Source organism: Perissodus microlepis, chromosome 5 (genome assembly GCF_051167445.1).
Source record: "Perissodus microlepis isolate ML-2025 ecotype Zambia chromosome 5, ASM5116744v1, whole genome shotgun sequence".
NCBI classification, from domain to species: Eukaryota; Metazoa; Chordata; class Actinopteri; order Cichliformes; family Cichlidae; genus Perissodus; species Perissodus microlepis.
The window spans coordinates 36,011,919-36,032,416 of record NC_140465.1 but is presented as its reverse complement, the minus strand read 5'-3'; the positions used below and the strand labels follow the sequence as shown (position 1 = coordinate 36,032,416).

General features: G+C 44.7%; 1 protein-coding gene across 1 annotated transcript; it reads left to right on the top strand.

Annotated features, from left to right (window-relative positions):
- The first annotated feature begins 3,778 nt into the window (after positions 1 to 3,778).
- On the top strand, positions 3,779 to 19,847 carry uqcc1 (ubiquinol-cytochrome c reductase complex assembly factor 1). The gene is made up of 9 exons (XM_084929644.1): positions 3,779 to 3,994; positions 7,129 to 7,233; positions 8,119 to 8,226; positions 9,008 to 9,080; positions 10,321 to 10,378; positions 10,906 to 11,014; positions 17,766 to 17,843; positions 18,097 to 18,210; positions 19,070 to 19,847. Exons 1-9 carry the CDS (start codon positions 3,914 to 3,916, stop codon positions 19,202 to 19,204), a joined length of 861 nt encoding a protein of 286 aa, XP_084785770.1. The 5' UTR covers positions 3,779 to 3,913; the 3' UTR covers positions 19,205 to 19,847.
- Positions 19,848 to 20,498: the final 651 nt, after the last annotated feature.

Genomic DNA, 20,498 nt, shown 5'->3' with positions numbered 1-20,498 from the left:
CTTTGGTGTTATAGAGCTTTTCACCCATCCATCCATCCATCCGTCCGTCCATCCATCTTCTAGCTCTTGGCGATTCAGGAGGTACTGCTATTAGACAAGATACATAATCTCTCTTCTCTCATTTGGGACAGAGCACCTCCAAGGCAAAGTGCCAGGCAGCATTTTAATCAGATGGCTGGCTCTTCTCGAAGTGAAGGAGAAGCAACTCCACTCCAAGCTTCTTCCAGATGTCTGGCGTGTTATCCTACCTCCAAGGCTGAACCCAGCGACCCTACGGAGGAATTCATTTTGGCTGCTTGCATCCACAACCTCATTCTTTCAGTTGCTACCATGAGCTCATGACCACAGGTGGGGATTGGCGTAGATTTAGATTTGATAGTAAATCCAAAGCATCACCATCCAGCTAAGATCCTTCTCCAATCTCCACCATGATGGCCTGATACACCTCAAGCTCCACCTTCCCATCACCTGAAAACATTATACAACATGCCTGAACTCGGTGACTTGGGGGAGCAACCCAGAGGAGGCCATCTATTCTTTTATCATCTGGAAGTAAACGACCATCTTTGGTCTTACAGAACTCACCCACAGATTTGACTTCAGGACTGTCTGAGCGCCGTGTCTCTCTGTAATAGTTTCGCTGGCCAATAACAACATAACCAAAGGTTGAGTTAGATCACCTGATCCAGGACTAAGTATAAAATTATCAAAAAAGGAAAAGTCTTTCAAAAAAGAGAGGGTCTGTCTCCTGAAACTGGAATATTGTGCTAAAGCTCAGGAGTTATGTTCCTAAAACTAATCTAAATCTTAACTTAAACTAAGCCTATTCAGTTTTTCAGTGGACGTAACAGCGATATGCTTCAGGTCCTCCAAAGGAAGTCGTTCCCTTTAACGCGACTGTGTAAACAGACTTCTGTCCCCACAACATGAGTAATACAAGAACACAGACGCAGTGTATCGCAGGCAGGATGGCGGCGTGGCAGCCATTATTTATGTCTGCTTTCTTTAGCGAGGTTTCTCACAGAAACAGGAGCCGAGCAGGAATCCAACACTTCCTCTCCGCCTGTCATTTATCACTCTTTATTAATACAAAAACGCACAACTGCAGACACAGACAATCACACAAAAAACAAAAAAGTGTGTTTGGACTGTGCCCACCTCTAAAAAGTGAATGCACAAGTGGAATATATTATCTCATCCACAGGATACCTGCTGCGTCTCTACAGGCCATCGCAGGGTTGGACCGCACCAGTTTAAAGAGCGGATGCTCATTTAGTTCTCGTGTAAAACCAGCATGTGTGCTGGCATTTCCTAAAGTCTAAGCATCTGAAGCATTTACACCCTCAGTCTCTGACCTAAGCCTAACGTCACCTAAACCCAAACTAAACCTGAAACTACGGTTCATTATAATATTAGACAATCTTCTATTTTTACTTGTGAAACCATAAAACATCAGGAGTTAAAACACTCATTAATAAACCTGTTTGCAGCTCAATGAGGCCAGATTATTAATCCACTCCCGAAGGCTTGTTTTAACCTTTCCCTACAGTTATTAATCTGGTTGTCTTCCCTCAGATTAATAAACAATTATGCTTTTTTTCATTTGTTTCCAGTTTATAAAAGTTTTCCGTCAGTTCATTAAGACATTGCATCCATCCATCATCTCCCGCTAATCCAGTTCAGGTGGGAGGGGTCCCATCAGTACAGAGGATTTTAAACAGCATATGTCTGAACCAGACCTTTTTCAGAGAAGGCTTCCATATTTTAGACGGATGATGCTAAACCACAGACGGCATCCGGCAGTTTAGCTTCACAGTAGAAGAGTCCGGGTGCCTGCAGTCCAGATCTTTCACCGGCTGAGAACATGTGGAGCTTCGTGGAACCAAAGACAGGAAAAGAAGCGCCAGGACTGCCGAGCAGCTCGACTCCTCCATCGGACCAGAATGGGAATTCTTCTTCTGGAAGTCCAGATGTTTACAGACTGTAGTTAAAAGAAGAGGGGATACTGCACAGTGGGAAACACGGCCCTGTCCCAACATTTAGAGACAAGCAGCTGCCATGAAGTTCAAAATGAGCTCATATTTTTCTAAAATTTGAACATTTTCTAATCTTTTCTATGTGCTATTGTGTAGAGTGTGAGATTTATAAATCACTGGATTCTACTTTATTTACATTTTAAACAACTTTTTTGGAATTGGGGTCTGTGTGTGTGTGTGTGTGTCTGTGTGTGTGTCTGTGTGTGTGTGTGCGTGTGTGTGTGTGTGTGTGTGTGTGTGTGTGTGTGTGTGCGTGTGTGTGTGTCTGTGTGTGTGTGTGTGCGTGCGTGCGTGTGTGTGTCTGTGTGCGTGTGTGTGTGCGTGCGTGCGTGTGTGTGTGTGTGCAGGCGTGTGCGCGCGTGTGCGTGTGTGTGTCTGTGTGTGTTGTCAGGTGAGGTCAGCGTAGGGAGTAAAACTTCAGACTGACTGCAGAGGAAGCAGAAACCAGACCTGGCCTCTGCAGCTCGTTTGTGTCTCATAACTCAGCGCTGCAGTATTTTTGTAAGAGTTTGTGTTCAGCATCGATCTGACGCCGCTGATTTCATTTTCTCCGTGAAAATGCACTCGACCTTCCACTTTTCCCTTTTCACACCCTTTTCCTTCTGTTTCTCTTTGTCTTTTCTGGACTCCTGTTTGTCTTTCTTCTGAAGGACCACTTCATTCTCTGGCCTTGAACAATATTTGTCCTCTCTCACGTTCAGGCCGAGGTGTCGACAGTGCAACTCTCTGCTGAAGGTTACCATTAATGATCGTGACCTTCTAACTGCAACACGACAGAAACCCCCACACACACAAACACTTCCAGCTGAGACACGGGAAAAACTGAAAGTGATGGAGGGGCAACTCAAACATTACCTCAGCTGTTGTGTCCACAAAGAACATGAGACTGTTTTTAAAGTCTTAATGTGTCCCACTGATATTTCCACTCTGTTTATTGGCTCTAACTACAAAGCAAGTTTGACGGAGAGGTAATCGGGTTTCCTTGTCAAAGACTTTTTACAGATTTAAAGAATAATTATGGTTTATGTCAGCCTGCTGTATCATCCTTGAATGTGACTTTGGTGGGAAATGTTGCATCGTTGCAGTATTCCTGGAAGGAAAATCCTATTTTCTGTGGGATGGAAAGCAAACATTTAAAATTATGTGTCCAATTTATTTTAGCACAGCCAAAGGACTTATAAGCTCATGCTATTGTGAGACATTTGTTAGTCCATCCATGCACAGACCTCTTGGAGGATTGGTCAAAGCTTACACACAATGATAATAGGTCTTCACTGGAAATGCACTCAAGGTCAACGTCACATTTGTCATTGTCAGTAGATTTAATTCTTACAAAGCTCGTTATCCTACAGTTACTTTACTCTTTGTGGAATTACAATAAAAATGTTTGTTTATGAGCAAGCACTTGGCGACAGTGGGAAGGAAAAACTCCCTTTTAACAGGAAGAAACCTCCAGCAGAACCAGGATCAGGGAGGTGTGTGTGTGTGTGTGTGTGTGTGTGTGTTTATATGTATTTGATTGTTTTTTGTTACCTTATTAAGATTGGGGGGTGGGGGGTATCTTATCTTATCTTATCTTACCCTGAAATGCTTGAGCTTAGCGCTTTAAGTGTACTTTCTTTTGAATGGTATTTTTGCAGTGCAGTATTCCTGCTTAACTTCAGTGAAGGCTCCAACAATGAAAGATTCAACTTTAATCGGAGCGGGTTAAAAGCGGACCTTTTCTTCACTTTGTATATTTCTACCCGGACACTATTCAGTGCCGGACAGATTCCGTTGACATTGCTGCTGTTACCAAACCAGAAGGTTTCCGTGCAGGGAGCCTCCGTGACTCTGCAGCCCGCTTCTCGGCTTTAACAGCGGGTCTTCGTGCAGCCATGTATCGGCGGCCGCTGCAGTTCGCCGCCAGAAGCTTCGCTCATGTGTCCGCCTGCAGGGCCGCCTCCGCCGGGGGCAAGGTAAGAAACGCCCCGCTGGCGTTAGCTTAGCCGGCTAACAGGTGAAGAAGTTGAGGCTGATGTTCGAGGTGACAGCTGGGTGAACACACAGCGACAGGTGACGGAGTGAGCGCTCATCTGTCTCCGTGTGTGTTTGAGTTTCACACAGACTCACACGGACAGCCTGCGAGCTCCATTAGCAGGATTAATCTCAGGGCTCAGATTAAAGGAGGCGAACTCGACCAAAGACTCGCAGTAACGGCTCTAAAGTGCGCTCCCAGTTTAAAGGTTTTCATTACACCGAGCACAGAAACTCTACATCACACGTTCAATCCGAGGCTTCTGTCATATATGAATAATAACGTGTTTGTCACCCGAGAAATGAAATTACTCTGTAGAAGACCAGAGTCATCAGTCACGTGTTCGAGCTTCGTTTTTGTCCAAATATTTTAATGAGTCACTGAACCATAGACTGTATGTAAATGATGGACGTGTCAGCTGTTTGTGTTGTTAAAACCTCTGTGTTATCCTGTTGGCATGATGATGATAATGTTTTTAGGAGGTAGAAGTGAACGGCGGTTGAGTGTAGGGCTGCCACAAACGATTATTTTGATAGTCGACTACTCACCGATTATTTTTGCGATTAGTCGACTAATCAGATCATCATCCACTGGACGTAAAACGTACAGTTTATTGCACCAGCAGCATCTGCTCTTATATAACTATCATTAGCTTACAGCTTTAAGTGTTTAAGGTATGTGCTAACTAAAAATAAAGACAAGACGATAGTTTATTAAATTTTAATGACATTTGCAGATTGTTTCGGTGAAGTTTAATAAACTCCTTGCTATCTAAAATATAACAGGACACGGAGTAAATTCTGGAGCATCTCACACTTCTGATAATCAGCTGTCTGCTCGATGTTTATTCAGCTGTGTAAAAACTATAACTTTAATCTCAGCCAAACCGATTTACTCAGGAACAAATAAAATACTAAAAAAAGCCAAACAATAACATTTTAAGTTATCTAAGTGACTTATATATATTTAACCTGAGTAGCGAAAGACGGCGGTGGGTTTGAAAACGATTTGCCGGGAGTCCGGTGTTCTCACGGCTCTAGTGAGCCTTGCCCCCTGCTAGCTATCGAGCTAGTGGGTAACAGACGTCTCCGAAAACGTCGGAGCGCTTTTGAAAATATGTGGTGTCTTGATAAACTGAGCAGATATTTGAGGTTTACACAGCTACATTCTCGCCTGAAAATATGTTAAACGTTTATTTTGTGACCCAGAAAGAATAATAAGAGTAACATTAAAACTAACTAGCTGCCGCCATTGTTGGAAACTGAGCTGGGCTGCGCTATGAATTCTGGGACACAGCTTCTTCTTCTTCTTCGGGGTTTAACGGCAGCTGGCATCCTTGTACATGCAGTGCTGCCATCTTCTGTTTCAGTCCGTTATTACACTCTTAAATCCTACTACTTATTCCTGCGTCTTTTGTGATCTTACAAAGCTTCAAACGACACGTCGACTATTAAATCAGTTGTCGACGATTTTGATAGTCGACGTAATCGTGACTAGTCGACTAATCGTGGCAGCCCTAGTTGAGTGGCAGGCTCTGTCCACAAACCATGTGGGTGCAACAAATAGACCAGTATAGACCGTCAATGGTTTACTGTCAAAAACTGGACCAGAGACAAATATGACAAATAATGTGGCACAGCCGCCATATTATTAATCTGATAAGTTCAGTTCAGGGACTTGTCACCTAGTCAGCTGATCCAAGTGTCAGAAAATAATCAGCTGAGCACAGTGGACTCGGTTACACTTCGGAAAGGTGCTGTTGTGTGTCAGGCCTGCGCACCAAGGTGCCGCCGCACTATAATAAAGTGAGGGTAACTGACTACTACTTTTAGTGCCGACTAGCACGAGCAGCAACATTTAAACTTGAAGCAGCACACATCCACAGCTGGGCTACTACTCAAAGTCGCCTAACTCGAGTGTGAAATTAGATTAGGGAAAGGGATTTTTGTATCTGGCTGTAAACATGTTTCTTTTTTTCCTGCTGTAAAGTTGGACATTTTAATATCAGAGTCTGAGGGTCCAGGGTGTCTAATGCACGCGGGCTCTTTTAATACATGCAGGATGTTTGGGCTTCGTCTCGCTGAAGTAAGCGGTGCTTTACCTGGAAAAAGACTGGAGCGCAGAAAATATTATTCTGATGTCTGTAATACTGTTTAGCATAAATGGTGCCCTCACAGATAAACGGTCCATCGGTCCGTCACAGGAGCAGGTTTTTGAGCTGTGCAGGGTCACTTTTAGGTTATTGATTATTCAGCTCACAGGAAAGGTGACCCCCCACATGTCTGATCATCTTAACTCGGGGCTCAGAGGAGGTGGCCCACTGTCTCAGTCTTGTGTGCATTTCTTTCTGAGTGTGGTGAAGTTTTATTTTGGCACCGCTTTGAAAGCTCGAGGTGTTTGTCTTCTGCCACAGGCCTGGCTGATTCAGTCTGTGACAGAGGCTTTAAGCTGTGCTCTTTGCACATGTGCAGTGCAGCAGCTGTTTCAAAAACCACCATTTAAAGCAACAACCAGATAATGACCTAAAGGTTCTTTAGGTACTAAATGTTTTTTGAGAATTGAACTAAAGCTTTGCCAGCAGTTGTGCTGATGCAGATGTTGAGGTTTAATATTTGTTTTTGTTCCCTCAGTGTCTCTTTGACACAGTATATGGGAGTTTAGGCCATCAGCTCATAGCAGCGGTCTCTTCATTCTCTTTGAGCTTTAGTCCATTTTGAAAGGTTTTAAATTTACATCATGTTTTTACAAATCTGAATGAACTTAATCAGATTATTGTTGCAGGTCTTTCTACTCAGTGACGTTGGGTGGTGCAGAGACTTAATCAGTTTATAAATGTTGACTCAGAAAAAGCCTGTCCAGCAGTCAGAGGGTTAACGAAGGATGTTTTGTGCAGTTCAAACAAAAAATGCTAAAAGGTCACAAAAACTGGCTAAACCGGAGAACAACACTGAGCTGTGACGTGAAGATCACTGCTGTTAGTGGGAGACGAGCAGGTGTTTGATCCGTCTTTAAAAACAAGTCAACAAATAAAACAGTCGATCGTTTGTGCTCAGCCTGACTTCTCTCTCCTTGCAGGGGTTGGATCAGGAAGCCTGTTTCAGAGCGCTGGCCGCCTGTCGGCAGGCGGGCGTCTCCTCTCCATTAGTAACGCCGTGCCGGACGCTGCATGTCGCCACACAGGTAACATCTCATGCAAGCACATGAACAAATAACCCTCATTGTTTAACCCACAGATGGACTGATTAAAAACACCTGTGCAGCAGCTCTTTTGTCCCAGTGGGGGGGCACCGATATGCCAAACAGAAAGCACAAAAGGAGGGGTGCTCTCCTATTCGTTATCTTTTCTGATTCTTAAAATAAGATTTAATAGATAGATAGATAGATAGATAGATAGATATATATATATATATATATATATATATATATATATATATATATATATATATATATATATATATATATATATATATATATACTCTTTGCTGATAAATAACTTTTCGTTTCACTCAGTCGATTCCAGCTCCGTCATCTCGGAGGCATTTTGTGAAGCCAGTTGTTCTGCACTCGGGATCTCCTCATTTTCTGCTTAAATGAAAACAAATAAACTGTAATTCCTCTTTTAAAGGGTTGATTATTCAGCCTGTAGTTTTTCACACCTGCTTGGATTTCAGGATGAATTTAATGAATTCTGAGTTCAGTCGTGTCGTATTCGTGCCTTTAAAGCACTTCCTGCCTGCTCCGTGTGTTCGAGGCTCCAACTGGTTTTGTTGTTTTTAATGAAGCTTGAAAACTGGGAGAAAGCTTCAGCACATCTGCGCGTCCTGATGAAGGTTAGCGGGGTCGTGGTGGCTGTAATAAAACTGTCAAAGCACGAAGACGGCGTGCAGCTCGGAGTAGGTCAGCGTATTAATTTAGTGAGCGGTAAAGGTCGCGCCGCACAGGTGCGTCGTCACATGCTGTTGATTTAACGAGGGTCACACGTTTGATATCCCACCTGCTGAAGGAGCAGTTTCTGTTTTCGCTGTCGTTTTTTTCACCGCTCCACTTTTTCTTTTTGTCCTTCAGCTCCGTAATGTGAAGGAGACGCATCAGCACACGGAGGAGGAGGTCGGCGCCTTCACAAAGCTCATCGAGGCGATGGGCTTCACGGGACCGCTCAAATACAATAAATGGGTGAGTGCAGAAGAGACGGGTGAGACGTGGGCTGAAAACGAGCAGGTGATGGTGATTTGGCTTCATTTGATGTGTGAAATCAACGTGAGCACTTAGTGTCATGATAATGTGTTTAATGTGCCTCCCAGGCCACCTGTTACCTGCTGACGTGTCCGTTCTGCAACTCATTTGGATAAGTTTGCATGTTTGATGTCATTTTTACCCCCCCCCCTGTTTCCATTGACAAATGTTGGTAATGGGAGTGTAGTGGTGCATTTACACTAGGCAGGAAGTGTAATTACTCCCACACAATCCAGTCGCTTCGCCCCAACAGCCAGCAGGACGAGGAGGAGTAAAGAAAGGCCGGAATGAGTGTCTGCACTGTGGCCGCTGGGGTGTAAAGGCTGATAGGGAGGGCAGGCTGTTACTCGGGCAGCGTGGCCCCCTGAAAGCTTCAACAGGAAGCCAGCGTGTTGTGTCTCGGCGCCATCGCAGGAGGGTCGCCTGCCGAGGCCTTTCCTATGAGTGATGTTTGCCACAACGCAGCAGAGCTCTGAAGTTGGTGTTTTCCTTCACTTACACCATGTTCAGCTGCCCTCAAACGCCATCACTAAGCCCCTCCTCCATTTCTGAATGTCAGTGACATCACGAGAATCAGCTGATAGAAATACTTCCCCTCATGAACGCCCCGACTCCCCTTTCATGTTTGGTGAGAGCAACTCCGAGCTGTCAGCTGTAGCTGTGAGTGCGATGTTGTGGTTACAGAGTGATGACGTCAGACGTGATGTTTTTGTTTCCACAGAAAATCAAGATTGCTGCTCTGCGGATGTACACGTGCTGCGTGGAGAGAATCAACTACGACGAGTTCTTCGACAGTGAGTTTACCACGCTCGGCTCCCTGGGCCGCCGTTCGTGTTTGTTCCCGCTTTGCCTCGGACATGCTTATTGGTGACTGGCTTATGTTTGCTGATATTTATCCCAAAAGTTGAAACAAACCTGAAGAACAACTTTTCTCAGTAACATAAAAACACAAACGCAGAACAAACCGAAGAGCTCAAATATAAATCTCACGTAATGAGAAGCTTAAAACGAACGCTGATATGACTCCCAGCTGTGAAGGATTCATCTCTGAGCTGAGGATTTGTCCTCCGTTCTGTGGTATCGTCACCTTCCTGCTCAGGTGTGGACGGTAAATGTGTCGCTTTGTGTTTTGGAGACGTTCAAACCTTCAGCTCTGCTGCTTATTCACCTTAAACTCTCAGATATGAGTGTTTTAACAAGAAAAGCACATCTTATGTTAGTGCTGTACGATATGACCAAAATCTCATATCCTGATATGAGACATTTATCGTCCCGACAGCCATATTTATCACAAAAATGTTACATTTTCTGTAAATTCTGTGACTCTCAATGCATGAAACGATACATTTTTAGACATAAGTTGTAACGGCCGCCATTTTTTTTTGTGAGTATTTATCACACGACGTGCTGCTCTTTGTTGCTTCTCATCAGTAAACTCTCCACACTCTGTCACGTGACTCTTGCGTAGCTGGTAGCAGAGGTTTGTCGTGTTTGAGTCTGAGGTGTTGGTGTAAGACTTCTCATAACCAAACCATGTCCATGCTACAGCGTCAGCCCCTCGTTTAGGAATAAAGTGCACGATTTGTTTTGATTGGTCCTTCTGTTTGTCGTCATTTATTTTGAAAAATCTCAAAAAGATCTTCAGCTTTATTGTGAAAGATTTATGTGGGAAATAAACAAGCGGACGGCAGGGCCACATGCTGGGTTTACCTTCGTTGTTGCTAACGACAACGTGTAAAAACAGTCACTTGTCTGTCCGCAGTGTGTTTATTTTAAATATAAGAGAGAGAACATTAACCAATGAATACAGCTGCTACAGTGACCATCAAAACCATGAAAAATGTTCCCGCAAACAGTTTTTGCGACACCTCGAAACAATGATGGTGTGTAATATGAAACGATAGACGTTTTCATATCGTCATCCGATATATGTGGTGACGTCAAACAGCCCTACTGTATGTTGATGTAGTTGCAGAGTCTGAAGCAGGTGCGACGTGCAGAGAGTCCTAATGAATCCTAATGCGTGTGTTTCAGAGTGCACCCTCCCTGACACTCTCAACTCCTGGTTCCTGGTTGCACAGCTGCACGTATGGTGAGTCGCACAAACACATCCTCTCAGCTACCAGTTTATTAGGTACACCTGTACAGCTGGATTTATCCAATCAGCCAATCAGATGGTTTGTTTGCTGCTCTGAGGAATCTGTGTGCTGATTGGTGTAAGCAGCGAAGGGAGCCGTGGTCCGTGTCGACCGCGCTGTCTGTGCGGTTGCTGCTCTTCCGTGTATTTATAGCCCAGCCGTGTGTCATGTGATGTATTTTTACTTTGACAGTTATCTTCCTTCACATGTTGTGTAAGATTAAACGTCCTCTGTAGCATGCAAAGAACCCAGTTCACAGTGAGAAAATGCATATAATATATAATTATATTATTATTATTATTGGTGTGTTAATGTGGTCTAATTGGAAGCGTCTGATAGAGTTTTTAATGATGCCGGTGTTGCTCCTGCTGTGGCTGTGACAGTGACGCTCTTTATATGATGAGCACACGGCTTCACTCGGCACAGCGATTTAAGGCTGTGCGCTCGTTTCAGTCTCCTTGTTGTGTTCTTGTGCTCTCAGGATGTGTTTGGTGCGGATGCGTCAGGAGGGCAGAGAGGGGAAGTACATGTGCCGTTACATCGTGCACTCCATGTGGGAGGATGTGGAGCAGAGGAGCAAAATCATGGGGGTACGTTATGTTTCTGATCTTGAAGGGGAAAAAAATGAAATTCAGAGGCGTGAAAGCAGGTGAAACAGTCTCAGCTGAGAGTATTAAAATCTCCACAAAGACACCAACACACGTAGAGACAACCAACCTCTACGTGTGCAGCAACGTCTGCATAACTTCTGCAACTAAACGAAAGCAACAGAAGCAATACCAACAAAGCAGCCACGGTTACTACAGAAACGGCTGCAACCAGACCCTCTGTCATATCGTGAAGTGCACACACACACGCAAGCTGGTGCACACACACACACACACACATAGGCTGGTGCACACACGCGCAGGCTGGTGCACAGCGTGCATAATGCACAGGCTGTAAATATCATGTGACTGTATTTCCACTTTTCAGCGTCACTGCTGGGAGAAAGATCTCAGCCTGTTGGAACTTTGTCCAGCAGTATGTTTGATTCCTGAAATCCTGATTTATTCTTGGTTTAAAACTAAAATGATCATGTAACAAAGGTTTTCTGTTACTCATTCATTCCGGTTATTTACTGGAGCTGAGTTTGCAAATTCAGATATTTTCCCAGCTGTTTAATTCCTACCAGAGTTTTAGTGTGTAACAGAAGCTTTCACTCTAATTCTCCCTCAGCGACAAAAATACTGTGTTCAAGCTTTTGCATCAACTCGGCTGATTGGTTTGTGGTTACGGCCGCAGCAGAGGTTGCGCTCCTGTCAGAATCAGCCAGCTCTCCTGCTGGAACAGAATCTGGATCTTCAGGTTCCAGCAGGAATGCTTTGGCAGTGGTTCAGTCTCCTGCAGCATGCACACGGTCAGTGTTTCACAGCTGTGTGATGTGAATGTCGATCAGCACGTACGAACTGCCTTCGCCACGAACAGGACTCGTGTTGCTGTGCAGTCTAACCCTGATCTGAATCAACTCCACTGAGCTGCTGCATCTGCTTCATAATGTCAGTAACCAACTGTTCATGGAAATGTGGTGATCACAGACTGTTTTCAACTTAAGCATGAAAGTGAAAAGATGAGAAAACAAAGTAAGAGAATAGACAAACACACAACAGTCGTCTCCTGCTCAAAATGTGAACTTTGAATGATTGGGATTATTTACTCAAACTAAATTAAAATATTTTTGACTTTTTTCTGTTGAAAGCTGCAAAGAAATGCAGGAAACCCTGTTTTCTGAAAGAAAAGTCACATGATCAGAGCACACACAGATCTACCGTACGCTCTGAAGTAAATTAAAAGGTTTCTGTAATTTTGGGATTTGCAAACTTGAAGTTTTCCGCCCACAAAGTAAACCACAAAGATTCAAAGTCAGCATTTCTTTTGTTTCCTTTGCTTTCCTGGAAATGCCCCGGACCACCGATACAACCCCAGCTCACTGGGAATGCTCAGTCCAGCTTATCCCAGCTGCATTTATCTGCAGATCCTGTAAGCTGCACCGTCCAGTAACTGTCCTCACGGGGAGGACGAGGCTCGACTGTGTAGCACTGATTAGCTGACTTTGTCAAATAACCTCATATAAATAAATCTATTAAATATGGACCATTCATAGATCATCTTCTCAGTTAAAGGAGCAGCGTGAAGCTAAAGTGTTCATCATGGACAAACGACTGCAGGTCGGTTAGCCTCCTTCTGTCACGCCCCTCCAGCTTTCACTGCACCCTCGAGCACTCCACCCATCCAGGTAATAAAGGTACTCTGAGCTGTCTTTGGGCACATAGTCTCAACTTATTTCAACCTGCAGACGCAGGTAAGCAACCTTCTGTTCAGGTGCCAAGTTCGGGGGATAAAAGTAGACCCACCCCTGCTCACCACCTTACACTGAGGCCAGCTCCACAGTGGAACAGAGGCCAGCCCCGGGTTCAAGATGCTACACTGTTGAGGCGAGTCCGAGTCTGAACCCTAGCTGGGAACTCTCAGGCTGTTCCCCACCAGAGGGGTGCTGTTCCAAGAGCCACTTTTGGCAACCAGGGATTGGCCCGCAGGGGTGTCCGCCCCTTACCGTGGCCCAATCCACACAGCACCAGACCCCTACACCTCCTGCCACGGGTCAGGGAGCCGCAGGAGCGAACTGTCCAAAAGTCATAGGTATTAAGTTACTGTTTTAGAAAGCAAAAGCTGGAAATGTTCATCATTTAGAAACTGGCGCTGGGCAAAGTTTGAAAACTGGCTTTCTGATTGTTTTTCTTTATTAAATGTAATTAACTTAATCGCTTTAGCTCCAGAATGAAACATGAAAACTTCAGCAGGGCAGACGTTTGGAACTGAAGAGCTGAGAATGAGCACACGCTGATGACTGATTATTTTACTGCATTAATACAGACTTGACAGCAGCAGTATTTTCCACAGCAGCTCAGGTTCCTCAGAAGTGCTTCTGTGACATTAAATCGCCACAAATCTACACAAACACGTCTCCAAGCTAAATGTCATTCTGTTAAATAAATATTCATTATTTCAGCCACATTTCCCCTTCGAGCTGATGCAACAGTGCATTCAGTTTTATCCGTGCCATTGCATGCTACAAAGGATGCAGGTTTTGTTGATTTTAAAGTTTTACATCAGCGTAATTGTGCCAACAAATCCCCGGAGAGCGAGCCTGGCTGCGGCCGCCGTGTCCACAGAGTCGTTCCTCTATTTTCTGTCAGTGGAGCAGCTCCAGGAAGTGTCGCTCATTGACATAAATCTGGGCTCTGAGCACACGAAGCTTTCAGAAACACTTTGTCCTTCTATAATGCAGATTATTCTGGATTCGAGTCTCAAAGCTAACAGAGGGGAAAAACCCACTTTAATTACGGGTGTTTGCGTTTAAGAATTAAAGAGTTGTGACAAAGAATGTAAATGTAGGGCGGCAGGATATTAAACAGGGTCAAAACGCGTAAAAGCACAGCTGGAGCAGTCTGCTCTCACTCCTCAGAGCATCCTCGGTTCTTTCCTCACGTCGTAGGCCCAAACTGAGACACGCCTGCCTCTGAGCCTCGTTTATGAATTACACGTTTGTACCCCTCCACTTACTGTTAAGCCTGATATTTTTAGGCGCTTTAAAATTCTCCAAAATCAAACAGTTTGGTGCTGCTGAGGGTTAAAACGGTCCACAGTCTCAGCATCCTTCACAAAACGTCATCGTACCAAAACACACAAACGCTACGTCAGACCTGAAAAAGAGGATTTACGAGTTTTTGGCTGAATTAGATGATCGACGCTGTTCTTCTGTTCTCAGTCAAAGTTCATGCTGAGGATTCTCAGTAGCAGAGACACTGTGGGAGGAATGCGACGTCAAAAGCCGACCAAACTTCGTCCAATAGAACATCCGAGACGATCCATGCACAGCTCCAGGTTCCCAAGCTTCATGTCCACACTGAAACCTCAGCTGGTCCTGATTCTTCACCGAGGCAGTGAAATATTTGGAGTCCAAGACCCCGTCAGCTCGTGGGCTGCAGTTACACAGAGCTTTAGCTGATGGCTAACGCCCTGACGAAAAAGGTTGTGAATGCGATAACTTGAGAAATTGAAATTGATACCATCGGTGTATCTACTAAAAACATCAGATGAGTTCGGATCTCAGGGACCTCGACCTCAAGGTCATGGGTCAACTTTTCTGAAAGTCTTGTGAATGCGATAACTTGAGTACAAGGCGGTGTAGGATTTTGAGATTGAGATCTTTATTGTATCTACCAGGAGGCTGAGGGGTGCCAGTATTTTTAAACACTGAGCTGAAAGACGTGCAGCACAGGAACAGAGCTGATAAAACGCTGGAGAGGCGAGAGCGTCAGTCTTTTGGGTTCGTGCCTTCAAATAGAAACAGAACTGCAGAAGGGCCAGAGCTTCATCAGTGCAGGAAAACATTTTCTGCCTGATGCAGCTTTCCTTATTGGAGCAGAAAAGTTTTCATCTTTAAGCGTGTGGTGTAAACACTCATAAAATCAGAGGGTTACCGTTCAGGTGGGAGCAGGAGGGACTGGTCTTTGGAGATTTAGTTGACTCGTAGTGAAGGTGTGAATCCACACCTCATCACAGCCGCTTGGATTTGGCTGTAAAGCGAGCTCAGCGGCAGCCAAGCAGCAGCTTTCAGCGCTCTTCATATTAAGGAGCTCGTTAGTTTTGCTCCTTTTGCTTCGTGTGACAGAAAGAGGTCAGAGATGAGAAATTACAGTCTGGCTTGTGAGGTCACTCCTGCAGCGTGGGCACGCATGCATCGGTCGCGTACGCGGCAGGTGTTTTCACAGCTGCATACGTGACCTTTTGTCAGCATGTGTACGTAAACCTGCGCGTTCTGTATGTCAAGCGTGTCAGCACAGTTACAACAAAGTCCAGTTTCTTTTAAAGTTCAATAGTAAAGATGTTCAGACGTCGATTCTGACCTCACGTTTCTCTTGTTCAGAGCTCACTTGTTTTGTGACCTCTGACCTTACGCTGAAGTCATTAACTTAAGTCATGGAAGTTTGCAGCTTCTTTACGTCCCAGCTGTACACACAGAGCAGCTGTTTTCAGCTAGTTTCTCTCCTGTAGTCAGACTGAAAGGTGAAACGAGACGTTTACTGGCAGAAAAACGATCTGCTGATGTTTTGATAATCAAAGATTTGTTTCAGTGCTCGCCAGCAGATCTGTGGAAGCGCTCGGGGACATTTCCTCTGTGTTTTGTGGGGCGATCGCCTTGTAATCGGAAGGTTGCCGGTTCAAGTCTCGGTCGTTGTGTCCTTGGGCAAGACACTTCACCCGTTGCCTGCTGGTGGTGGTCAGAGGGCCCGGTGGCGCCAGTGTCCGGCAGCCTCGCCTCTGTCAGTGCGCCCCAGGGTGGCTGTGGCTACAATGTAGCTGCCATCACCAGTGTGTGAATGTGTGGATGGCTGGATGTGTAAAGCGCTTTGGCGTACTTAGGGACGAGTAAAACGCTACACAAATACAGGCCATTTACCATTTTTATTTAGCAAGTTAAAGTTTTTAGTGAACCGTCCGTTCATTATGTCACATTTCAATCATTATCACGACCTGAGCCTGTTACAAACAGCAGATAACAGCAGTATCCTCAATACAGCAGTCAGAGATACTGAGGAAGCCTCACTGTGCACAGCTGACTGTGACGTTACCCTCAGTGATATTCCAACAGTCCAAAAGCTTCGTTTGCACATTTATGCAACAGCAAAATACATTTTTCCATCTAAAGCATTAGTTAGCAGAAGAATTTGACTTACTTTCATTCTTATTAAGTCTTATTATTTGTTTGATGCTTGCTGAATAATCCATCTGATGAGATTCCCGAACGTTCTTTTAGTCCGGACGTTGCGTTTGAGCGGGAGCTCCTGCTGCTGACTGACTGCAGGTTTCCCAGCCTCACAGCCAGTACAGCTGCATGACGTTAGCACCATTCACTAACGCTGCGGCTGCAGCACTGTTTGATGGCCAAAGCTGTACGTGTATCAGATCAGGAGTGTTTATCAGACTGTAGAGTCATAAATATGAATAAACTGAATATCTTTAAAGGAACAGACGAGAAAAGCGAGTTAGATAAACATCCATGCAGCCGTGAACATCGTGAAGTCTTTTTTCCTTGGAAAATCATCTTTTTTTCTTTCTTTTTTTTTCTTGATTCCCTAAAACGCAAATTTCCTAATCAAGCTCTACATGAGCAGCTTATATTTATACAGCGAGCAGCAGTGATTGGAGCTGCTCTAAGGTTTCATAGTGGCTGAGGCAGAGCGCAGGAAAAACATCGCTCATTTTCTCCACGTTCATAATCACTGCTGCGCCTCCTCAGCGCCCGCACTCTCTACACTCCAGCCTGCAGCATTAGGAAACGTTCACCTTTGGATTCAGTGGCGACAAACCCGGCTGTGCGGCAGCAGGAAGGTTTTCTGACATTTATTTTTGCTGTGTGCACGACAGCGTTGGTGCAAAACTTCGCACAGACCCTACAGTACGATCCGTATGATTCACCTGTGGCCCGAGAGCTTCAGTCATCCAGTAGAACAAATGAACAGCACAGGGATCGTTTTTTGATTTTACTGGTCAATGTGTGGATTTTTTAATTAATTTATTTATTTTTCTATTAAAAATGGTGAAAAGTATCATGTGTATATGAATAGAAAATGTAGAAAAAGAATTGGGAATCAGAATGTTTTGCAGTTTTTACTTAGTTATCAAAACTTCTTTGATCAATCAAATGATGAACCTGTACTTTAACGTTTTTTTTTTTTCTTTCAATATTGACATCTCCAAAATTATTGGAAGTGTTTGTACAAACCTGGGACTGGACATTCAGCATCCCCATAGAGTTAACCTGACAGCAGCCATATTATTGGTCAGATAATGTCATTAAAAATGCACCAAAAGGCTCTGACAGCACAAACACAGTCCACAGAGCAGACAGCTGGCAGCTACAGCCGCCTGTGTCGCCATCCACCTGTCAGTCAAAAAGAAGCCACGCCCCCTAATATTCAAACTTATTGCCTTATTGCAATTTAACCCCCTCTGCAGGTATGAAGGAAGAATTCTCCACAGAGACCAAACAGTTTGTGTGTCAGACTCTAAACATGTTTATTTCTGCTGTAAAGTTTTAACATGGGAGTCTATGGTGACTGACTCCCTGCTGGAGCCTCTGCTGGACGTTAGAGGAACTGCAGGTTTTTGCACTTCAGCCTTGGCTTCATTTTTCCAGCCCAGACGTTTCTGCCTGGCACGAATGTACAAATCTTGTATATTCTCGATCTCTGCTGTGCTTCACTCTGATTTGTCTTCCTCTGTTTAATGATGCAGATTGATGCCATCCACAGAAAGGAAGCGATGAAAGCGATGACCGAAACCTTCTATGCAGCGATATTTGGATACGATGAGGTAAGACAAAGAATTTTAAACTTGCTGTTTTACGGCCGAGATTCAAACTCGGCTCAAAGGCGACTGGAAATCTGTTTCGAATGACCTTTAAGAGTTCATCTTAGATGCACTGCAGACTCACTCAATTTTAACTCCGGTCCAAAGTCTGGATCCTGATTGGATCACACAGCTGGGACATGTCAGCAAACATCAACTGCAGATATCAGGTTAGAAGAAACTTCATGCATGTGAACACGTGTGTTGGTACCTGCAGGGAATCCTGTCCGATGACTGTGTGCTGGCGGCGGCTCTGTGGAGAAACCTGTTCAACCGTCAGTGTGAAGACCCCGGACAGCTCGAGCTCATGGTGGAGTACGTCCGCAAACAGGTGAGCTTTTGTCTTTCTAACACGTGCACTTTGTTGCATTTGAATTGTGATGTCCTGATAAGACCTCGGCACATGCTTCGGGCCCACGTTCTCCAGGCTTGACTCCATCTGTTTTCTTAACCACAGGAATCCAGAGTCTTCTGCTGATGAGCAAATTGGGTTTAACACTCACTGGTTTATGTGCACGTCTCCATGCAGAGAGCTCTCCCACAGTGAGCTGCTCGCGGTCCGACAGAATTAGTTGGTTTTCCATGTCTGCACTGAGAGCTCGGGGCTTATTAGAATAGTTCTTCAGCAGCGCTAAAGAAGCAAAGCTGATTATTTACCGTCCATCTACGTCATTACCCTGAGCGATGGGCGTGAGCTCTGGGTAATGACCCAAAAACCGAGTTCGCGGTAATAGGCGGTTAAACTGAGTTTTCTCGGAAAGATGGCAAGGCTCAGCGTTACACAGCGGGTGAGGAGTCTCATCATTCAGGAAGGACTCGGGATGTCTCTTCCTGGGTGAAGATGTCCTACCTGGAGGCTCCCGGGGTAGAAATGAGACTCTCTCAGCTGGTCTGGGAACAGCTCGGTGTTCCCTGGATGAACTGGAGGAGGGGGGAAGGGTGAGGGAGGTCTGGGCCTCTCTGCTTAGGCTGCAGCCCTAAGACTCAACCCCAGGGAAGCAGCAGAGGATTGATGGACGTGCGAGTAGTTCTAAATGTTGATGGAACCTGGAAATTGTACCTGATGTGTTTCCTTAGAAATCTGTGAGTTTTATTCACAGTTTATGACGCAGTAACGTTTGCAGAAAGGAAAACAGTCGATGTTGATCTATCAGCTGTGAGGGTAAATGTGGACGTGCTGCTGTGTGCAGATGCAGTACATCGACGCGCTGGACGGGGACGACCTGCTGCTCACAGGAGAGGTGAAGTGGCGCCCCCTGGTGGAGGAGAACGCACAGAGCATCCTGAAGGTGGTCAAACCCACGTACAACGATGCCGGACTGTGACAGACACTTGTTGCACTTCAGTTTCCTTTCATCCTTTCCTGGGTTATGTTTTCTCCTCCCCTTCTTTTCCTCATAACTCCTCCTCTCCTCTCTGTTATGAGATTTTAATTTGACATCAGTTCTGTTGTTGTAGCTTTTTTTTTTCTTCTTTTTTCCTCTTGTGTTCAGAGCACTTATTCTCCCAATGATGTGTCCACCAGAGGTCTGATTCTGGAGGGTCAGTGTATATATGTAGATTAGACGGTCAGGGATGAGGATTGTGGGCCGCGGCACACGTACAGCCGTCGTCCTCCATCTTTGTCCTGTTGGGTTTGAGAGTGTCCTCTGCTTCCTGTCTGTGAAAACACACACGTGACACATATTTATATTGTCTCAGTTTTATAAGTACCGCCACGCTGTATTTATAAAGTATTTTGTACCTTCGAGCTTGCTCTTCTCCTGCAGAGGTGTCGTCTGAGACTTCTGTTACTGCTCCTTCACTGTGTTTAAATAAAGTTTTGCTCTGTGAGGTTAAAATGATCCTTGTAGGTTGTCAGCGAGGTGTCCATGATGCTCTCACACCGCAACAGGAAGCTGAACCCTCAAAGACACGATGTCATTCTTGTTTTTAAAAAGTGAATAAATAAAGTTTTCTCTGAACGGCGTCTGCTCCTGACTCGTTTTCTGTTCTCAGTTTTCTCAGATTAAATGCAAACTTGTGGTTTATTTATCTACTGCTAATACCAGGTGAACGTGGCAACAAATGGCTGCAGCAGAGGAAGAAGAATTTTAATTAAAGGAGGGTGAAAAAAGATCTTTGACCTTATAAATATAAAACTTGCATTTTATTTTATATGTATGGCATTATTTATATGGATTACAATAACAGCTGCCTCAATAAAATGACCCCCTACGACCAAGATTTTTGGCAACAGTGGGAAGGAAAAACTTAACAGGAAGAAGGATCCAGCAGAACCAGGTTTGGGGAGGGGAGGGGCCATCTGGCACGAAACGTGCTGTGGAAGAGAGCCAGAGATTAATAATCATAATCAATCAATACTCATAATTAAATGGTCGGAGGTCAGAAATAATCCAGTAAAAATGTTAAAAAGTTTTTTCTCTCCTTCCTTCACACAGACGTCACTCAGCTGTGACGGACCAATAAGCGCCCTCTGGTCGAGGCTCGAGCTCAATAATGATGATGTCAGATTGTCCTCCTGCGCATGTTCAGGTCTGCATAACATTATGAACTAATCTAAGGCACACGTGGGCGTGTCTGTGCTTGTACAGAGTGAGAGTGCCCTTCATACTTTGT